This window comes from Neopsephotus bourkii, unplaced genomic scaffold, assembly GCF_033783945.1.
Source record: "Neopsephotus bourkii isolate Nb327-2 ecotype Australia unplaced genomic scaffold, CSIRO-AGI_Nbou_v1 NB_481, whole genome shotgun sequence".
Taxonomy (NCBI): domain Eukaryota; kingdom Metazoa; phylum Chordata; class Aves; order Psittaciformes; family Psittacidae; genus Neopsephotus; species Neopsephotus bourkii.
In genome coordinates this window covers 2,526,551-2,548,781 of record NW_026900982.1, presented here as the reverse complement: position 1 = coordinate 2,548,781, position 22,231 = coordinate 2,526,551, and the positions used below count along the sequence as shown (strand labels likewise).

Below are 22,231 nucleotides of genomic sequence, written 5' to 3'. Positions count from 1 at the left end.
CAAGATCGAAAACTATCCAGACTGGCCTGGCCTTGTGGAATTCCAGAAATAAACCCAAATGAGAACGATCGGGTGAACAGCACTAAAAAAAAGAAAATTTCTGCAGTTGCCTGGCCTTGTGGAATTCCAGAAAAAACGCAAGAGGTAAAGAAAGGAAAAAAAAAAAAAAAGAGAAAAAAATGTACAGAAAAGAAAAACCAAACCAAAAACCAGAGCAGCCCTGCAAAGATCTCCAGGATGCAGAGCTCCCAAAATTTGCCAGGGTCAGAGCTGCCAAAAAATAGTGAGAATCTCCCAAAAAACAAATGTTGCAAAAAAAAAAAAAAAACAAACCACAAAAAAACCTAAAACCCAACTCAAACTAAACCCAAACAAACTGTAGCATTCCAGTTTAAAAAAAGGAAAAAACCCCAAACAAAAATCACAAAAAAAAAAAAAAAAAAACGAAAAAATCAAATCTTGTAGGAAAAAAGAAGATGCTGAAGCTCCCAAAAAATGCCCAGGGTGCAAAGCTCCATAAAAGCCTCCAGGATTGAAGCTTCCAAAACGCTGCCACATAGAGAGCTACAAAACCCCCATGGCGAATGGCTCTGGAAACCCCAAGAGCTGATGCACTCCTGCAGCGATGCGCTTCTCCAGGGTGTGCGGTGAAACGTGTCAAAGGTGGCAGGCGTTGGAGAATTCCAAGCAAAATCCAAGCCTTGCAGTCCTCCCAACAATCACAATGGTGAAGCACTTCCGACGGGTCCAGGACGGAGAGCTCTCAAAAATCCCCATGGTGCAGAGCTTCCAATGAGCTCAGGCTGGAGAGCACCCAAACAGCCAAAAGATCAGGTAGTGGCTCCCAGAATCCCCAGTGCTGCTGCAGTGCTCAGGGCTGTGCAGTGAAGCACTGCTGCAGGTTGCTGAGCTGAAGCACTGCTCTGTGCCTGCAAGGTGATGCACGCTGCAGGGGCTGCATGGTGAAGCGCTCCTCAGGGACCTTCCATCAAGTTCTTGCTCCTCCTTGGCTGCAAGGTGAAGCGCTGCTGTGGGCGGTGTTGTGAAGCACAGGGCCAAACATTCCAAGGTTGCCGGGCATTGTGAGGTTGCAGAAAACAGCCAATGGGAAATACTCTCATAAAAGAAAAACATGAAGCACTTCAAAACCCTCCAGAATGGAGATCTCCCAAAGGGCCCAGGGTGCAGAGCTCTGAAAAATCCTGTAGGTCAGATGTGCCCAAGAATGCTGAGTAGCTCTGAGAAACCCAAGTGCTGATTAAATCCTTGAGGCCCGTGTGCGCAATCACTCCTCCAGTGTCGTCAGGTAAAAGAGTCCAAAAGAGCTTGGATTTGCAGAATTCCAGGAAAAAGACCAAACCTCAAAAGGCTCTCAAAAAACGAAGAGAGGCCCCAGGGATGTGAGCTGCCAAAATGCTGCCATGTGGGGAGCTGCAAAAATCCCCAAAGGTTGGAAAGCTCCCAAAACTCCAAAGGCACTGCACTCCTCAGAGCTGTGCAGTGAAACACTCCTGTGGGTTGGTGAGCTGATGCACTCCTCTGCGCATTCTAGAACTTCCGTTTGTTATGGAATTCCAGAACAGCAAACAACCTTTGAAGGACTCCAGAACACCAAATTGGCTAAGCAGAAACCCCAAAAGCTGATGCACTGCCTCAGAGGCACGGCGTGGAGCGTTCCTGCAGGAATGTTCTCCTCCAGGTCTGCATGGTGAAGCAGTCCAAGGTTGCCAGGAAACGTAGAATTCCAGTGAAAAATCCCGAAAGCTTACAGTGCTCCCAAAACCCCAAAATGCTGAAGCACTCCCAAAATCCCTAGGGTAGAGAGCTCCCAAAAATCCAAAAATAAGAAAGGGTGGATGTCTCCCAAAGACCCAAATGCTGATGTGCACTCCTCAGGGCCACTCATCTTTTGAGGGCACAACCGTAACTGGTGTTGAACCTTGTTAGAATCAAGGCTGTTGTACCTGCAAGAGCTGGTTGTGGGTGGGTAAAGCTTCCAGCCTCCTGTAAGGGTCAGGAGGGTCTGGCTCCTTGGTGGCTTTAGGGCATCAGCATCCCAGGAGGGAAACAGCCACCTCTCTGTCCTCCCAGCTGCTGGTGGTGCTTTATCAGGACAGCAGTGGCAGGGCACCCATTGTGAGGTCATCTGACATGAATGCCTCTGGTTTCAGGCATGTGTGTCTTGTCTGGCCACTGCTTATGGAGAGGGACCCAAGTTTGGTAACCGGCTGTGACTATACACAGCTGAGAACAGGCACACCGCAAGCTGCAGCAACCATGAAAACAAATGCTGGTGCTGAACGCAGTCAGGCTGGGTTCTGAAAAGGGAATTGTGTCTGTCCTCCAGGACATGCACCAGCCCCACACAGTTCAACCGTGTCCCCAGAGCAAGTTGATTTGTTACTGCAGGATGGTGATAAATTGATAATAAAAGGGAGGAGGAGCAAAGCAAAACTAAATTGAGTTGAAAACTCATTAATTTAATTTAGAAATGAAATTATGTTATTTTAAGTAGTGAGCTTCAAGAACAGTCACTGTAAAGAAACCCAGAGGAAATTAAGATTCAGTCAAAGGGACAACAGCCCTTTCAACACTTTGGTGGTAGGGAATTGCTAAGGCTGCAAGAAACACCCCCCAGCTCCAGACCCTGCACCCAAGGCCTTGTGCATGGGAGCAGCTGCATGAGAGCAAGCACCACAGATAAGCCTGGCTCAGTGGCACTTCTTCCACAGGTCACTGGTCCACAGAGATGTGCATTGTCACATTGCTCCTTTTCTATTCCTGGTGTTTCATGACTTTGTCCTTAGCCAAAATAGTGTGTAGTTTTGGTGGGTATCCAAGTGACATGTTAGAAAGAAGCAAACACTACGTATTATGGAGAGGAATGAGTCACTCCCATGGACTCCAAGCTGAAGAAAAACCCCAGCAACATAAAGGAAGCAAAATGTTTGGAAATCTCATTATTTTAGGTAATTTTTCTTACCTTGGCATATGTAATCTCCTTCTGAGATGATGGAATTGATTCACCCTGCAATTTGACTGCCCTTGTCTTCAGGTACATCTTCTTCCATGAGACGTTTCTCAGCCCCATTGTTTACCCATAGCTGGCATGCCATGTCTTGCCCTGGCTGCCAGTTGTCCTTTGTGGGTGCTGCTGTGACCAGCTCATGTGGGTGGGGGACAAGCTGACTTACTGTGCAAATAGAGGGGATGAGAGGCTGCCCAGCTGGATGGGTACAGGTCCTCCCTATTGCCCTCACCACCACCCAGGGATTTGCCCTGCGTGCTCAACCTCTGACAGCTCTGCTCAGAATGCCTCAGGGCTGACCACATCTGAAAACCTCCTATGTGGCTCCTATCAGCCAAGTAACCCTTGGTCAAAGCATTTGGCCACACCTGTGCCATTCACAGCTTCTTCAGCTGTCAGCAGGAAGGAGGAAGGAAAGGAGGAAGAGAGACAGAGGGAGGGAGAAAAGGAAGGAAGGAAGGAGGCTGCATTCAGCATTTACCTCCAGCAGCTAGAGCCAGAGCAGCTGATCGCCACCGTGGGAGACGCTTGCAATGTCCTCGCCAGGCTCCACCACCTCTTTGCCCAGCGGCCTGTCTGTCCTGACAACTTTCCCAGATGTGCTCTTCATTCCTGAAATTGTGAGTGCTGGCTTTTCCCCGGGGGAGGGCAAACACTGCTTGTGGGCGTCCAGCACGCTTCATGCTGCGGGCATCTGAGGGGTCAGACTTTGCACTGAGAGTGTGGCTCAGGAGCCACAAGGGTCTGGGTCAGCCATCTCAAAGAGAAGCACGAGCCCTAAGCCGGGGCTTTGAACTTCCCTTTAGTTTGCAGGGGCATGTTGGTGTGTCCTTGAAACCTTTTGTAATTTCCTGCCTAACGAAGTTAAAGGAGTTAGTGGTGGGTTTAAATTAGGTTGCAAGTTGAGCTGATTAATTAACTGGAAGGTGAGTTTAATACCTGACACAGGCAGAGGATAAACTGGTTGCTTAAAGCAGGGGCTAAAAGCTGTCTGAGGTTAATTGTTTGCAGCAGCGAAGAGCCCAGGCTGCTGAAGCTGCACTGCTGCAGCGTTCCTGAGATGGAGGTGCAGAGCTCTAGGTCTGAGTATGTGTGCAACAGTGGGTGAGCAAAGGGTGAACAAACACCTTAGAACTTCTTCCTAGGTTGTAATGCTATTGAGCAGGTGAAGATCATAGTCTTACCAGAATTGGCACAGGTGATTAAAAGCAGCCACTGTGAGCAGAGATCTAAAATTTAACTATAATCTTTAACGTGTGTTCTTTGCCCCCAGCCATGAAACCTCCTCTTTTACAATAGTTTGAGAGGCTTTTTCTAAAGCCTGAGTACTTTCATCCAGCACTGAGGATTTTGGCTGTGTTGTAGGATGGCATTCAGATTATTTCATGCCAAAAACTTCAACTTTGTGATCTGGGACCAAATACTTTCCTGTCACCTAACTCAGTCCACACTCCTGGGACTGACAACGTTTACTTCATTCTGCTAGTGACAGCAGTCAAGCAAATAGGAGCTAGCTTAAAGCGGGTGGTATTGATGTGTAGAGAAGGGCTTTCCTTCAGCTGCCCCAAATATGCTCTGGGAACTTGCCTTCTGTGCTGAGCACCTAAGAATAAGCTCCAGGTTTTCTGCAGCTGCATGAAAAGGGTGAAAAGTCCCTGCTGAGGTTCTGGATGGGCAGACTCTCACCAGCCATCCCTGCCACTGGGTTGTTAGTCCTGGTGCTCATCATGCTGTTAACCAAGGTACTGGCTGTGCCTCCACCTGTTTGAAATTCCTGTCTCCAAGGGATTTGGCAAAGTGGCTTGCTTAATGAGACCGAAAAATAAAAGCACCCTATCCCTTGGTTTGGGTAAGGTCTGGAAATGTGCATCCTGAAGGCTCAGGAACCACCCAGGAAAGAAGAATGCTGTGTAACCAGATTTCCCCATCTCCAGAGGTGTATGACTCTAGGTTGTGCAGCTGTATTATCTCTGCTGTGTACAAAAGGGGCGGCTGCCTTGAATCACAGCATTTGGAAGGATAAAGAGTTTCCCAATCTCTAGAGGAATCTGAGATTGACTGCAGTGGGTTAATAGGGTAACTACAGAATAAAAACAAAAATTGGGATTTAAAATACTAAGATAGTCTTGAAAATGCCAGAAGGTCCTGCCTGCAGCTCAGGCGATTGCCACATATGGATGTGCTGATTAAAGCTACCCTTTTTATTCTCTGAGTCTGGGTTTAATTCTTGTAATATATTTTATTTGAAGAGCTTTCTGCATATATGGATAGCCAGGCCTACGTGGAAAAGCTGAAAGAGGCTGAAAACAGATATGTTTGCTTTGTAGAAGGTAATGAAAAAGATAGATAGATAATTTTTTCTTAGACTGGTCCCCAACTTGCTATGGGTTGTTACTGAAAGCCTCTTGACCCTTCCTTCAGTTTTATGAGTCTGCTGAACAGCACCATGAGATCAAAGTCACTAATGAAACCACGTCATACATACTTGCCTGAGTGAGAAATCACATCCTGCAGAAAGGGGAGATGGCGAGTGGTAAGAAATGAGAAGTGATGCTTCTCCCCCAGCCTTGCATCTCACCCCAATTGTGTTGGATGTTAAGGGAGCAACTGTAAGGCTTTCTCCAGGACCTTTAGCTGCAATGCTCTCATGGTGTCCCGCATGAGTTATTCTAGGGACTACATTACTGTTCAAGCGTCAGTCTTTGGCTGAGACAAGAGACATTGAAACAGCAGCACTCTGGAAGACCTGTTTTCACTCAGATATCTGCAAGGTCTCAACCACCACATCTTCGATTTAGTGTATTGATTTGTGTAATGGAAGCAATGAACTTTTCTACAAGTGTGGGCTGCCACAAATGGTGTGGCATTTTTGGGGTATCATAGATCTGAAACTTTTTTCCCACTTGCAAAATGCCTCCAATGCGTTTGTATTGAGTTGTGTGATTTGTATGAGTAGGCACTTGGATGCTGGAAAAAGCTGGCCTGGGACACAGTGGTGATCAGAATGATTTTACAGTCAGTGAGGCTCTTTTACCTCTGGAGATTTGCCTGCAAGTGCAAGACCAGTCAGTGATGAGGGATAGGTCTCCTTTCTCTGCAGTGTGGGTTCAACTGAGAAGCTCCTCATCATAAAATACTGCATAGACTAAACTTTGCGCAGGTTCTGGGAATAACTGAACTGATTTATAGCAGAGAAAAGCTGCTGAGTACGTTCTGGTGCAAAGGCACCACTTGCAGCTCACACATTCTTAGCATGGGACATTGTGCTATGAAAGCAGCAATAAAAAACCCTAGAGAGTAAAACTGGCCATATTACCTCCTTTCAACCTGTTCTCTGTCCTTTCAGGGTAACGTTTGCATGTGGCCTTCACTAAAGCCACGCTGTTTGTGCAGGTGGGCTGGGTTTGACACCACTCCTTTCAGGGGTCTGCCACACTGTGTGTGAACTGAATGTGCCCTTCTGAAACAAGCCTGTTCATGGAAACCAGCGTCCTGAGCACACTGATGTGGGCAGTGACACCAAGAAGCAGTGTTACAGAGAGGCTTCTTTTGGGTCACGATCAGAGACACATGCTCCAAGCTAAATTCCCAGTTTCAAATGAAGGCAATTGCAACTGAACTCAGTTGCATAAGAGCATCCCTGGGATATTGCCATGTGCAGTGCTAGTGCTAGAGGTATGAATGGCTTTTGGCTCTGCCCTGGATAAGCCAGTTTATCCCATGCTCACCCTCTCTCCTCCTTTCATTTTCAGATTTTTGGGGGCCTTGTCTGGATCCTGGTGGCATCCTCGAAGGTCCCGTTCCCCATATTGCAAGGCTGGGTGATGTTTGTCTCTGTGTTCTGCTTTGTCATGTCCACCATGCTCCTGTGCCTCTACATCTGCAGCGTGCACGGGGGCAGCAGCTTCTGGGTTACCTTGGTAAGTGGATGTGACAAACCTCAGGGCCTCTCTTCTCCCTGGTATCACTGGTAGACAATTGCCTCCTTTCCTGCTACCGCACAGGCTGGGGTTCCTTTTTACCCCCTTCTCAATGTGTTCCCTTTCTGGAAATGACTGTGGGATCCTTGTTTCTTAGGATGCCATCTGCCAGTCAACAGCAGCTCTGTTCTACCTCAGTGCTGCTGTGTTGGAGGCCTACTCCACCTATGCCCTTGGTTTCCCTGTGATGCCAGCGATCAGCTACCGGGAGAACATTGCTGCGGTGGTGAGTGCCTGTCAAGCTGGGGAAGGAAGGCAAGGAGGTGGCTGTTCCACAGCCTCAAGGGCAAATCTTTACTTGCACCAATCATCCAGGGATGGGGCAGAGAAACTAGTCCCAGTCCTGTGTATGAATGCCTCCAGACATGTGAGAGTCAATAGAAATATCATGCATCATGAGGTGTTTGCTTAGAGCAGGAAATCATACCATATAATAAAAATTTAACTGGCTGATGTGTTTTTCCATTATAGGTATTTGCATTCTTAGCTACCCTGATGTACGTGATCCATAAGGTGTTCTCACTCCTGCGATGGAAATCATCCTAAGAGCCTCCCCTTGCAAGTGTGTCTTGTGGTCACTCCATGAACACAGAAGTTGTTCAATGATTGCAGTTTCCAGGCTGGGTTTGGGGTTTGTTTTTTAATGTAAATACTATAAACCAAGAAGCTTTTAATGCAGGACCATGGCAATGAAGACAAAGAGCCTACGAGAGTAAGCCATATCCTGCACAATCTGTTTCCCTTCACTCTCTTCTCAGTTGGTACAGTTTGATGCTGGTAACTGGGGTCCAAATAGAAAACATCCAGTTTTAAAAAGAATAATATAGTTGGGTTCAAAGTGCTAAAATCTCCCTGAACCATACCTTTGTGTCTCCAGGGCTGCTATTTCAGGGGAAGCCTGCACAACCAGCACTAAGGAGCATGAGTATGACACCCTGTATGTAATTGCCGCCTGTCCCTGTAAGCCTGTTTCCCTCCCTAAACCTGCTGTGCCAAAAGAACATTTTCCTAGAGTTTCAGGAAGTGCCATCTCTGACCTGTGATGAGAAATGGGGGCAAAATTTAACTTGCCTCAGGACAATACAAGTTATTGCAATCCCTGGAAGGGTATTGCTGAATTATGAGGCACAACCATAATGCCAAGAATTACCTCTGTCTTTCATTCCCCTATGAAATACAGCTTATAAGGTGCTGCAGGAGAATTGTATGGATTATTAGAGTAACATCTTGAATAAACAGAGGCAATCAACTTGGTTTTGGTGCATGGCTGCTCTCACATACACCAGCACTGTGTTGCTGTAATGAAGATGAGTTTGGCTGAGGTTTTGCAAATAGGCAAGAGTCTTCTGCTATTCTCCCTTTGCTTCACACAGGTACACAGCCCTGTACAGCCTCAGGAGCTGCACTGTAACAGGGCAATGGCAAGGGAGGAGGCACAGACACCAGCATGAATGAGAGGGTTCTTCTGGCAGAGGGAGCCTATGGGGCCAGGGGCTAAACCAGCTCAGTGACAATGTTCATCTGAATGCTTAAATGACTACAGAGTTAACTTAAATGAGTGTGCTGGGTTTGGCTGGGATAATTTTCTTCACAGTAGCTGGTACGGGGCTGTGTCTTGGATTTGTGCTGGAAACTGTTGATAACACAGGGATGTTTTTGTTACTGCTGAGCAGTGCTTGCACAGAGTCAAGAGTTGATCTGCTCCTCATACTGTGCACCAGTGAGGAGGCTGGAGGTGCAGAAGAACCTGGGAGTGCACACAGGCAGGAGAGCTGAGCCCAACTGACCCAAGGGATATTCCAGACCATATGGGGTCATGCTCAGCATATAAAGCTGGGGAAGATGGAATGGGGGAATGTTTGGAGTGATGGCATTTGTCTTCCCAAGTAACCATTACATGTGATGGAGCCCTGCTGTCCTGGAGATGGGAAGTGGTGAATGAATTCCTTATGTTGCCTTGGTTGTGTGCATGGCTTTTGCTTTACCTATTAAACTGCCTTTATCTCAACCCACGAGTTTTCTCTTTTACTCTTCTGACTCTCCCCTATCCCACCAGGGGGAGTGTAGTGGCTGTGTGGTGCTTAAGCTACCAGCTAGGCTTAAACCACGACAGTGAGTTAACCTATATGGGTTTAGACCTAAGAAGGGTGTTTTAACATGTTAGAGGTGCCTAATAAACAGTGGTACCAAATTAGCACCTCCAGCCTGTGGGGCAAAAAATGCTTCTGTTTTCAGTCTGAAGCTCCTGGATAGTAACAAGGACAAGAACAGAAGAGAAATGAAAGTTGACTTGAAGGGACCTCTGTTGCTTTAGGTCCAGGGGGGAATTTTGAGCTGTGACCATGGGCTGGGGTTGAAGCTTTTTAATTGCAATGGGAGGGAAACATTTAAATTCTTTTTTTCCTTGTATTTTTTCTTGCTGCAAACCAGCCGGACCTGTTCTGCTCGTATTAGTGTGACAACAGAAATCTGATTGCAACAGAGATAGACAGGAAAAGAAACCTCTTTTCAGAGCAGGGAGGGAACTCACAGCCACTTGGGACAATGGCACTTGTTCTGAAGTTCAGCATCCTCCTGTTGAAACTGGTTTAAACATCTTGCCATCGTGGGCGAGTGTGGGTGTTTGTGAGCCCAGATTTGTCCTGCTTCTATTAATGCCCCTGAGCTTAGCATTAACACACAAAGACACCTTCCTGCTTGGGTCTGTTTACAAAGGCAGAGACTTGCAGTCATATCCTGGACCCTGGGGTGCAGTGTCTCTGTCCACCTCCTGCACCCAGGTGTGGCCAGCGCCTCTACACCAAGCAGTGCTCTGTCCCCTCACATCCATGTCCCGAGGCCTTGCCAGCATCGCATTTGCAGCCTGTGTCTTGGCAGGGCTCCCATCTCTTCTCCCCAGTTCTTTCTGCCTGGGTTCATCCTTTGCTTATCCCTTCCCTGCCATGCACTGGTTTACACCGGACTGCACTAGTTCACCTGCTTGTCCCTTTCCTTCTGGCCTCACCAAAGTAACCTTGCTGTAAACCAGCACTAGAGGTGCTGCTGGCTCATCAGCCCAGGGCAGCTAGGAGCTGGCTCAGGCAATGTTATGGACATGGCATTGAGAAGGAAGCTTTGAAGCTGCACTGTAAACTGCACCAAGTCTTTGTCTGAGGAGGGCTGAATGGAGAGAAGTGCCACCACAAAGACAGGAGTATCCAAATGAGCTGCTACAAAGCAGTGCTGCCACTTTCAAACCCTCCCATTGTGGCCCCAACTTCAATCCCATGTAACTGAACAGCTTGATGATGAATGAGCGTCCCCGTTTGCACAGGGTTGCTGGGCCCCAGTATAGGATAGTAGTGCAGTGAGGGGTGGCTCTGTTGCATCAAGCTGCTGGATTGGACCTCTCAGGTGCTGGGTTGCAGCAATAAGCATAGTCTCTGCATGGTGGTAAAAGAAGAGAAAATGAAAAAAGCACCCTGAGGTTGCCATTCCCCATCACACCCAGCCATGTTTGGGTGCTGAATGATGGACCTGAACGTGAGCAGTTTGTGCACTGGCACCCAAAAAGGCCAACAGCATCCTGACCTGTATCATCAGTAGTGTGGCAGCAGCGCCAGGGCAGCGATCATCCCCCCTGTACTGGGCACTGGTGAAGCTACACCTTGAATCCTGGGTTGAGTTCTGAGCCTCTCACTACAAGAGAGCCACTGAGGTGCTGGAGCGGGGCCAGAGGCCAAAGGAGCTGGTGAAGGAGCACAAGTGTGATGGGGAGCAGCTGAGGGACCTGGGGGCGTTTAGTCTAGAGAAGAGAAGGCTCAGGCGGGACCTGAAGGAGGTTGTAGTGAGGTGGAGTCAGTTTCTTCTCCCAGGTAACAAGTGACAGGACAAGAGGAAACAGCCTCAAGCTGCACCAGGGGAGGTTTAGATTGGATATTAGGAATTTCTTCACATAGAGGGCGATGAGGCATTGGAACAGGCTGGCCAGGGCAGTGGTGGAATCACTGTCCCTGGAAGTGTTCAGAAGCCGTGTAGATGAGGCTCAGCGATGTGGTTTAGTGGTGGCCTTAGCGGTGCTGGGGTGATGCCTGGAAAATTGCACACCTTATTGCTTCTGAAGCAAAAGATGCTGCCCAGGGCTCAGATAATCTAGGAACTACAAACCACCTACCATCCAATCATGAGGTCTCATCCCCACAGAGAGCCTTGGGGGGGGACAGCATCAGCCTGAGAATTTGCTGTTATCCCACCGGAAAGGTTTGGCATGATGAACACTTGAGGCTTGATCCTCCTCCCATGGAGGTACTTATCTGGGGATAAAAACAGAGGCCTACTGCATCCTCACAGCCACATCTCAACTGGTAGCATAACTGGAGCTTCCATCTCTGCTGTTCTCCTCCAGCTTCCTCACCAAAACAAGGTCTGCAGGCATTTACTCTACAGAGCAGGCAATTAGTTAAAACAAACTAACCACTTGAAAGTAGGCAAACCCTCAGCTCCTGTGATAAAAATAAGATTACAGACATATCATTCATTAACTATGCCCAGATTGCAATCTTGGTTACTCTTGCTTAATTGTTTAACCACAATGTTAGCTGTTCCCCAAATATTTGTATATTGGATACCTTGCCTCCAGTGAGGCAGTGAGTTAGAAGCACTTCCATCTTCTCCTGAATGGCAGAATATGCTTTGTCTGAAAGCAAAGAAACTTGATAGAAATACATGGCCAGCTCCATGGAAAATGTAGGAAGAGTCTCTGATGTTTCTCGTTTTACAGTCAGCTTTATCTGTGAGTGATGAGTGAACTGTACACTGGATAAAGCATCTCTACAAGTATCTGTATTAATATGAACAAATCTGTGAAGACAGGAAACCCACAAAAGATGACTTCTATGGAGGAATCAAAACTCCATGTGGGTTTGTGGCAGAATCTGATTTACAGACAGCCCAGTCTGTGTCCCCTTTTCCTGACCCAACTACAGTCCATTCCCTACCTCTGATCTTTGTACAGCAACCACGGCCCCCTCCTGCTCCTGTCTCCTTTATGCTAACAGAATCAAGCATTGAAAGCCCATTTGTTTTGAGGGACAGAAATGTCTTATCTCTGGAAGTGCTCAAACATGAGTTACTGTCCAGTGGGTGTGAGAAGCGCCCTAAACCTCCTCCAGAGAGCAGAGGCAAGGCAGAGGAGACCTGAAGACTCTCATGGGAGCAGATGCAAGTGTCACTGATGTGCAGGCCTTGGGGAAAGAGGAAGATTTGTGGTTGTTAAATTACTTTAAGTTCTGTAAAAGCAAAAGGTATTTACCCAACCACTTCCTTACCTTGCAGCTCCTCATTTACACAGCACACAAGGTGGACCTGCAAGGCTTGTGTGGATTCTCTTGGAGGCACCACCTATGAATCAGACACTTCCCTGTGCTTCGACTGATGGAGAAAAGATCCATCAGAACAACACGCTGTTTTACCCTGCACTAGCACTGAGAACAGAAACTGGCAGAAAATGAAGTTAGGTCTTCTCCCAGCACACGTGCAGAGGAGAGGCTGGACTGCAGGTTCTGGACTGAACTTCCAAAGCCAGTCAAGATCCTGCAGTATCTCACAGGCTGTGGGGTGTCTGTCCTCAGATATCCGGGCTCTGCTGCATTAAGGGAACTCCCTCCACTTGCATGAATAATTTTTGCACAACTCCAGCTGTTGCCCACCACAACCTCGTCCCTCTTCCTCCCCACCAGAAGACACAGAACTACTTACTGATTTCACTGCTCCCCTACCATGAGTGAGTCTAGGGAGTGAGATGGAGAGCACACACAATTCCCACTACTGCCGCCTGCACCACATCTCCCAGACACTGGCATTTAAAAAAAAACAAAAAAAAAAACACAAAAACAAACAAACAAACAAACAAACACCAACAAACTCACACTGAGCTCATTCTGAGGACTCTTTATTGCTTTCACAAGCTTATCTTTCCAGCACTTTCCCAAAAGCTTGTGAAAGACACATATAACCTGTTGATTACACAGCATCTTCAGGAATCAAGTAAATGCATGCTTGAAGGCAAAGTCATGTTCAGTGGCTGCTCCCATCTGAGCGTCCCTAGTCGAACAGTGGTCACAAGAATTGTGGGAAAGCACAAATAATGGGAGCAACAATTTAAATGGCATGATTATGATGGCCTCCTCTGAAATGTAAGCCTAGCTAACTTGTCCATTTGGGCTGGGCTTTCCCTGTTGCAGAAGAGACAGAGGGACTGAAGCTTTTACCATATTGTCCGCTTGACATTTGCCCACGGAGATTTCTTCATTCCCTGAGCTGCTTTCACATCACTCCATTCCAGCTTTATGTCTGGAACCTCATCTTCAGGCTCGGGATCCTCACGGACAGTCCCCTCAGGCAGCGCCACAACGATGGGCAGAGGCCCCTGCTCCTCCCGGAACTCCACTACACAGAGACTCTTCTGGTCCGCTAACTGCTGGTGAGTCTCCTGGGAGCAGGAAAGAGAACAGACAATCAAAGCAATGATATACAATGATAATTTACTTCAGGTCAAACTCTACATGGTATATGGGGTAAGAAACGTTAATTTACTAACAACAGTTTAAAGGGTGTAAATTAAATTACTTGTCAAGCTCATCCTCATGGGTTTCAGATGAGCTAATTGCATAAGCAGCAGGAATTCAGAGAGTGACACTGCAGATATACTAGCATGACAATGCCATCCTAGAGGATGCTTCTGGAAAGGATGCGGCCAGAAAAGGAACATCCTGCTAATATGGATTCACGTTGGCATGTTAGTAACGTACAGGAACGTTATTATGTCTTTATGGATATAAATTTTGCTCTGCCAACAGTAAAGTGCTTATTACTGCCCTAATAGATAATATTAGCTAATGATATGAATTTAACATTATTTTCAACTAAACCTTTTCCTCACACACAAGTTGTTTACAACTCAGAATTAACACTCGGAATAACACTCAGAGTTAACACTCAGAATAACAGTTCACACAATAAATGTCTACAGGGAACAGGAAGCTTTTCCTATCCAGATCAAGTGCTTACCTCAAAGCAATCACAGAATCAACCAGGCTGGAAAAGACCCTTAAAATTATCAAGTCCAACTGTTACCCCAGGTTTGCCAAGGCCATCACTAAGCCACGTCTCTAAGGGCCTCATCTACACATTTTCTGAACACTTCCAGGGATGGTGATTCCACCACTGTCCTGGGAATGCTGTTCCAATGCCTGATCACCCCCTTGGAGAAGAATAATCTATACAGCAGGCCCTTCTTCTATTCTATTCATCCTGTGAAAGACTTCCCAGAAACAACACACTGAAAATATTATATGCCAGACTTCAAGTCAGACTAACCTCAGATACTGATAAGAACGTGCAACTATCTCATTAGGCAAAGAGGATCAAAAACCCTCCCCTCCTGAGGCTAAACTGAAAGAGCTGGCTAGGACAGGGTGACAGATATGATAACTGTAGCTTTGCAGGGCTATATCGGAGTGTAAGCAGCTAAATCCTGGCAGCTACCAAGGCTCTACATCCAAATGAGATAACCAGGAATTTCCAAAGGACTGACTCATCCTAAGGCTGGTGTTCAAAGGAATGCTGAAATGTTGCATATTAGATCTTTCCACCAGCTACAGGCAGCTGGCTCAGAGGGAGACATCTCCATTGTGAGCGCTTTGAGTTAGAGGAAATGATACCACCTCCCTGACTTATTTTAGGGATCTTAATTATACTAGTGATAGAAGCAGCTGTGATGGTTCAGTCCTTAGGCAATGAAAACTTATATTTCAGACAAACAAGCAGCTGCAGGCAAAGCTGGGCCACAAATTCCTCTGCCCATGACTTTTCAAATGTCACCAAAAATACTACAAATGAAAGCCCAGAAATTCAGATATCCCCTGAAGACACTTGGTTGTGGAAAAGGTAGCACTCCGTACAGCTGTTTCTGAGTGGACAACTTCGAACTGAGACAAATCACATGCTGATTTTGTTTGCTCCCTGGAAAATTACTTAATTTTAAATCTACAACATGAACTGTGTGACCACAAACTATTACAGCATCCTGTCCGGTCCCCTGACCTGATGTAAAGAATCACTGAGAGTGCACTCTACCTGTTGAGTCAAGCCTTTAAAGAGCGCTCTGGTAATGTTAATCAAGTTTTTGGATCCAGAAACCTTGGCGTACATGTCTTTAATGCCAATTAGTTTGCAGATGGTGATGATAGCTCGGTGGCAATGAAGACCATACCCTGGGGGGAAAATATAAATTAGCATTATATGATTATCTGTAAGCATTCAACTTGGCTAAGGGAGAAGAGAGAACTAAGATCTCTTCTTAGTTATTTTTGTCTCCCACCACATTAGAACACATTAGATCTTAAAAATGGCAAAACCATTCTGATGACACCATTCTTCCCAGGCTTTGCTGCCATGTCAACATAAAGATCATGGGGTTTTTTGTACTAAATATACCTTACTTAACATAATGCAAAACCAAATGAAAATGTCACCATCTAACTCAAAGCAAAACCATAAATAATGCAACCTGAAGAATTGTTTAGTATGGCAAGTTCGGGTGGCATTCCTTAGAAGTACCATTGGCAGCTTGAGAAGAATCTTCCAAAAACATACCCTCCCACCCTGGGGACATTCACCAAACAAAAAGGCAATTCCCTTTTCCCACTCAGCAGAAAAATAACACTAGTACTTCCTTATGATACTGATAACAACAACACGAATAACGTATTACCAGAGAAGGAAGGTGACAAGTTTACCTAAGAGTATTAGAAGAAAGCCACTAGAAGGGTAGAGGATCCAAACATAACTGAATTTCAACCAAGACTCTCTTTTCTAAAAATGAGTACCTACACAGCTTCAAAACCACTCCCTTTGCAATTTCAGCTGATCAGCTGCTGAATAACAGCTTCAGTAACTCCTAAGCATGGTAAATCATAGAATCATAGAATAGTTAGGGTTGGAAAGGACCTTAAGATCATCAAGTTCCAACCCCCCTGCCATGGGCAGGGCCACCTGACCTTGAAGTCCTGATTCATATACATGATGGAGTGATTTAAACTGGTCTCCTATGGTGAAGTTACTGCTCAAAACAGCTGGTGTGATCAAGCACTTCTGTCCTTTGGACATCCTTTCAGAAGGACCCAGCAGTAGAAGCAATGTCAGTGTCTCTCATTACCAGGCAGACTGCTGTTGGATGAGAGTACTACAGTGCCTTCCTGAAGTCTGCGATTGTGCTTAAGACCTCTATCAGACACAAAAAAGGCAGAGAGAACTGGAGAGGAAAGGAAAACGGAAGTCCAAGTCCATGGGCAATAGTGTTCCAATATAAAAGTCCTATCTAAACACAGAGCTGCTGGGAAAGAGGCAGAGTACCCAGTGGCACGGGTGTCTCTTGTTGCTCACAGGCCTTTTGAGTAGCCAAATAAAACCTACCACATTTTCATTTTATGCAGCTCTTGGTAAGCAAAGCTTTGAGCAGTGGAAGTGGGATGAGGCTGCCTGCAAATCCAGGAAGGCATCATGGCACTGACTCAGACCAAATTCACACTTGGTAGTCTATCTCTCCAAAATGTGAACCTGTTCCTTGCCTTCTGACTAAGCAACAGCAATTCACCAGGCTACACAGTCTATGCAAAACAGAACAGGCTCTAGCCACCAGCCAAGAAAAAGTCATGCTTTTCCCCTTCAGCTTACAAAAGCCAGTAGGATACTGTGCACTGCCAAGAAAGTAAGATGGCACAGATTATCAAGGTACTGTGCTGAGACATCACTTCCTTTCTCCTGGCCCAGCAATTGGCATGAATTAAATTTGCTATTACATCAGTGGCACAGCATGAAGGATGGAATGGAAATAAAGAAGGTAACAGTCTCCTTGGAGCTAAAATTACTGGAAACACAGCAAAACACATTTCTAGGACAAACAATTCTTTTAATCAAGCTTAAAGAGCAAACAATTGTTGCGACACTTATTTGCTTTCAACTTCATTGCTCAAAGTAGCAAGATCATTAAAAAAAAGCCAAATTACAAATTACAAGCCTGTAACTATAACAACTTGAAATTTGGAGGTGAGTGGAGAGGAGAGACATAGTTCAAAATCCACAAACACAACAGAGGTTTGCATATCATCTGCATCCATCTCCACCACAGTGTTGTATTAGCTCCAATGCATAATTGTAATACATTAGCAAATGGTTTCTTAGTCTCGTCAGATTGTAATGGAGTTATATATTGAGGAGTCTAATTTTGCTCTCTTGTACCCGAGAGTTTTGTTTCACCTGGCCTAGCTCTATTATTATCACAAACCTTAAAAACCAGTTTGTGATAGTTCTAATGTATCTTACTTAAAAGCTGAAAAGCAGGTTATTGATTAGTCCACTCTGGGGGACAGTCTTGCTGCTGAGAAAGTAAGGAAAAAACGTCTATTCCAGCGTTGCATGTTTTATTGTGCCAATATGTCTCTTTCTTTTAACCTATAATCAGAAAAGAAACTATAACCATCCAAAGCCATTTGTTCTGTCATTTGTTCTGCCTATCCCTCACATGGGCAATTTAATTTTCGCCTTATGTCTGCACCTGACCACTAGAGGCAAAGTCCCACCTGAAGCAATTCTGAAAAGGAAAGTTCCTTCTCCGGCATACAGAACAACAGCCTTCCCTTTTAGTTACTATAATGGTGAAGGGATAACCACAATGTCTAGAGCATTAACAGTGCTGGGGCCACAATGGTGGATGAGGCTGCCTGGGCCCATACATGGTGAATACAGAATTGTTTTGGTAATGAGCAAGCAGGTGTGGTGGAAGGTGTTCCTGCCCATGGCAGAGGGGCTGGAACTGGATGGTCCCTTCCAACCCAAACCATTCTGTGATTCTGTGATTTCAGAAAATACTGTTTTCTATGCTACAAGACAAAGTCAAGTTTTAGACACAATTACAGTGAATGACCTCTGAAAGGCTGTTTGCCAAAGATTCATTTTCAGCACTTTTTAAGCATTTAATTTCTGGCATTTTTATTGTGCTTTTCTCCCATCTGATCTCAGCCAGGCTTCTGCAGATTGTTAATACGTAAAGCAGAAGCCAGTCCATCAGTCACTGAACAAAATTTATTCTGAACACAAAAGCAAAGGATTCCAACTGCAAACTCCAGATGTGGAGAAAAAGCTGGGGTCAGACATTTTAACTTGTCTGTGGCAGGCATGCTGCCTTACTGCGGTTTAATTCAGTGAGAGCTATGAAAGAGAAATGGCTCATTTAAATGTAAAACATTTTCTTACACTGAAAAAGATACAAAGGTAACCAAAAGTAGTATTTAAAATTTAACCCTCCTATAATCTAACAAACTGTTAAGGAAACCTACATTAGATCTCCTGGGTAGCCACTAACAAGACTTTGGAAGTAAAACACCCACTTTATACCTACACTAAGGGACTAGTAGCTCACATTCACACGCTCACTTGACATTACTTTTTTAGCTTGGATTTTCACTTGTCTAATAAGTAATCCTGACTATATGATGGGGTTGTTCTCCACTTTGCAGGGACTAGGAATAAATTTAAGAAAGGAACATTTAACAGGGACCACCTTTTCTACTGAAACATTAGGCTTTGCTGTGATCATTTGCTGAGGTAGCTGCCTGAGTCCTACATTCAGGAACTGGAAATAAACTGCCAGCTGTAATTATGCAAAGTGAAAGGTTTCAGCATACATAACCATACAGCTGTAATGCCAGGAGTGAACAGAGGGTATGCCTTAAGTCTAAATAGGCCTAATGTGAAAACTACGAATAATTTCAATTGCTTATACCTATTAATTACAGCTACAGGGTATCAGTGCTGGGCTTCACATCCACATAAGTGTATTTGACACTGCTCTGCGTTTCCCCTTATTCATTCACATTAGGAACTAATTTACAGTACTTAGGACTGTATTGATGTGGTTAGCAGAGTAGTCTCATGACTACTGTAATTCTAAAGTCAAATCAGAGATGAAGATTAAGCATTGTCCACACTCTAAAAGGTAGCATATTCTACAGCACAGATGAGCAGCTGGCATGTGCTATAAACAGGAGGGATCTGGAATGGTGGCAGATACGAAGTCCAGGGTCTGCCTAATGTTAAATCTTGTTTTGTAGTATGTTCACAAGTCATTTAATTGTTCTAAAATTACAGCCAGCTCAAGCTGCCACTATGGATCCTCCACTTACAGTACAGCACAAAAGCCTGTCAGAGATTAAGGTAAAATCTGCAAGAGCTCTACCCTTACGAACTCAATTTTGCATAGATACATAAGGTTACAGCTTGCTTTCAAGTCATGACCACATAATGAGGCCTCCCTCACACATGTACAGTTTATCTACAAAACTGTGCACACTAATCTAACATTACACTTCTCAATAAGGCCACTGATGCCTGCTGTCCAGAGCACACTGGAAATAAGCACAATTTTTTCTTGACATCAAACCTGTTTCAGGAAAAGTACAATCCAGTTCCATCAGTTATAGAACAGGGAAAATACTAAACGGAAAAGTGTTTCCCAATTTTTGGAGGATACGTTATTATGTATGGATGTGTTGTCTATGTGTTGTGTACCTGAAAAGGCTGTCCAGATACTCAGATAAAGCGAAGAACTTAGCCAAAACTGCAGCAACAAGCTACCAAGGCTAAGGTGGTAATGTGACAGAACCAAACTTCTGTTCTGACACAGGTCAGCATGATACTCTCACAAATAAGCTAGGGAAACAGAACCAGGCAAAATCATCATTAAAGTTTCCATCGCCCATTTCCAGCAGTCTGCTGTCAGGCCAAGAACTGAACGGGGCAGGGACCTGGTGACATGGGACACAGAAAAGCCTGAGGTACTGGAGGACCCAGGAAACTACAGGCTAATCAGCCTCACCTAGATCCCTGGGAAACTGATGCAATAACTAATCCTCAGAAACCATTTCCAGGCATATGATGTATGAGAAGGTGGTCAGGAGGAACTATGCTTAGGAAGCATGAAAGAAAACCACAAATACTGCTCCCACCAGTGTTAGAGGCACAAGCCCTGATTTACAATAACAAAACCATGTCATCAACAGTAGGTATTTCTAATGAAAAACAACTGATCATCTCTTAGCATTTAACACATGGTAAACTAGCACCAAATGCTCCATTTCTGAATGGATAATTTCTGAAGGAAATGGACACATTTCTGAAGTGAACAGGCATTGCACAAAGTAACTTCATCAAATAAATACCAGTCAATAATTCATAAAACTTCAAAATTTCCAGGCAGCTTTAATTACCTTTGTTCTGCTTCTTCATGCGGATGGTTGTTCTTTTAAATTTCACTGTAATGTCATGGTAAACTGGAGGGGAGAAAAAAACCAAAGAAGAAGCATTACAGCTAAATTCTTCCTTCTAGAAAAGCTTTACCTCAGCACATTTAAGGAGAACCTTTCTTTTCCAGAACTGTGAACGGGAAGTTGGTTTTACTCTCCTCAGAGTTCTTTAATAATAATGACTAATAGAGGTAAATTTCTGGCATAGACCAGGAATGTTTACACATCTGTGAATACTGTGTTACTATTGTATACAAAACCAAGCTTCACATGAAAAATGTGAAGGGTGTGTTTATCTCCAATAATCCTTATCTAGCTTTGAAGCGAGCTCACGTGATATAATTTAGTCTTCTTCCACATACTCAAATTTTTCTAATAATTCAGCTTTCAACCTAAGATTTCACCAAAGGCTTCAGCATTCTTGGATTTTCCGTAAGAATATTTACCATTTTTGTCTTCCTGCTTCTCTCTGCTTCAAAATGAAGACCAAACTCGTATCTTCTGGTGGGGGGCTGTTATATACATCTCATTTAGTGGTTCAGCTTTTGCATAGTGGGTTCTAGCACTGCAGTCAAGATGGCTCATAGAGGACCTCTGTGTTAAGTAGAATGTAAAGCATGGTGGAAATGCCACCAGTTTTTAATCAGATCCCTAAACTGTGCAATAATAATGCTCAAGGAATAGATGTGTGAAGGTAACTGTAGTTTTGTATTTGTAAGCTGGTTTTATTACACTGAGTATTCACTACACAATGACTTGGTTATTCATATACTCTGTAATCTTTCAGGTTTTTTTATAACTGAATATTCGGTATTCTGGTGCCATGTCTGACATCAGAGAGGACTTGTGTGATATTAAACTGAATTAACGAAGAGCAACCATGAAATATCAGACTGACTTCTCCATCCCACATTCTCCCTGGCTTTGTGCTGGGCTTTGTCAGCAAAGCCCACTGACATGGATTGACTCAACAGGGAATCATCTCTGACATACAAAGGGGAAAAGCACAGAGGAGTTAACCATAGAGAAGAGATAAACCACATAGTCATTCCAGTTAATGGCAATTTATTTTATACAGGGATTGACAAACTATGTACTCTGATATGACCACCATCTAGCTAAAAGAGTGTGGAGCTGAGATTTCACACAGCATGCTGAAGAAGCAAAATAATGCATGAATAATACAATGCATCAGATCAGACAGGGTTTAGTTAGCATCTTTTTATGCTTTGTAACAAGTTGCAGTCAGTTCTTGTTGGCATATTCAGTACTTATTTAGAGTCTAAGAAAATCATACTACTTACTAGTGTGGTCCTGATACCGCTCTATAAAATGTAAGCCACGTATTGCTTTATTCTTTGCCTAGGGAATAAAAGCAGAAATTTTATTTTTTTTCCTTGATTTTTTTTCTGCAAAGGACTGGAAATTTACCACTGTTCACTTAACTAGACAAAAAAAAAAGGCGAGGAAGAAATCTTTTGAAACAGGATGGCTACATCTAATACATTTATTTTATGAAAATTAAAATGTTCTCTGTAAAGAACTGCTTTCTCCAACCAGATTTCATGTTAGTTGAAAATTCTCAGTACAGTAACAACTTTATCAAACTTTGTGTATTTTAGCATTGCTACACTGATAGCTTAGTTGAGCACTAGACAACTAACATTTAGAAGTCTAAAGGAGCCTTTAATACGGTCATTACACGTGTAAGAGAATTTTTCTACACACTAACTGTATAAACAGATTGTATGTCATATAGTATGGGAAACAAGTGACCATGGGAGTATAGGTATATGCCATAGAAAAGGGAGCAGAAATAAGAGTGCATTAGGAAAATCTCATTGCAAAGCAACCTCATTATGTGTGTCCAAAGAGCAATGAAA

General features: G+C 44.5%; 2 protein-coding genes across 6 annotated transcripts in view; one reads left to right on the top strand and one right to left on the bottom strand.

The window, feature by feature from the left end:
• The first annotated feature begins 2,918 nt into the window (after positions 1-2,918).
• Positions 2,919-9,016, top strand: MAL (mal, T cell differentiation protein). 3 transcript variants are annotated; one of them, XM_061350361.1, is made up of 4 exons: positions 2,919-3,648; positions 6,781-6,948; positions 7,106-7,234; positions 7,480-9,016. In XM_061350361.1, the coding sequence occupies exons 1-4, from the start codon at positions 3,562-3,564 to the stop codon at positions 7,552-7,554; spliced, it is 459 nt and encodes a 152-aa protein (XP_061206345.1). In that variant the 5' UTR covers positions 2,919-3,561; the 3' UTR covers positions 7,555-9,016. The 3 variants fall into 3 exon arrangements, with proteins under 3 accessions (XP_061206345.1, XP_061206344.1, XP_061206346.1); XM_061350362.1 differs by lacking the exon at positions 2,919-3,648 and adding an exon at positions 4,064-4,770; XM_061350360.1 differs by lacking the exon at positions 7,480-9,016 and having other exon boundaries at positions 7,106-7,468.
• Positions 9,017-12,921: 3,905 nt separating this feature from the next.
• The window catches only part of MRPS5 (mitochondrial ribosomal protein S5), a 288,002-nt gene continuing 278,692 nt past the window's right edge, over positions 12,922-22,231 (bottom strand). For 2 of the 3 annotated variants that reach the window (XM_061350357.1, XM_061350356.1), the window contains 4 exons: positions 21,653-21,710; positions 20,313-20,375; positions 15,124-15,260; positions 12,922-13,477 (listed from right to left, as the gene is read on the bottom strand). In XM_061350357.1, coding sequence (XP_061206341.1) covers positions 13,253-13,477; positions 15,124-15,260; positions 20,313-20,375; positions 21,653-21,710 — 483 coding nt within the window. In that variant the 3' untranslated portion in view covers positions 12,922-13,252. The remainder of the gene's footprint in view (positions 13,478-15,123; positions 15,261-20,312; positions 20,376-21,652; positions 21,711-22,231) is intronic. The other variant, XM_061350358.1, reaches the window with a different exon arrangement.

Excerpts from the sequence above, each read along its gene's own strand:
- MAL (XM_061350360.1), top strand. The coding sequence starts at position 3,562 with ATGTCCTCGCCAGGCTCCACCACCTCTTTGCCCAGCGGCCTGTCTGTC. Across the intron at positions 3,649-6,780 it reads TGCTCTTCATTCCTGAAATT|ATTTTTGGGGGCCTTGTCTG; the intron begins GTGAGTGCTGGC and ends TTTCATTTTCAG. Across the intron at positions 6,949-7,105 it reads GCAGCTTCTGGGTTACCTTG|GATGCCATCTGCCAGTCAAC; the intron begins GTAAGTGGATGT and ends CTTGTTTCTTAG.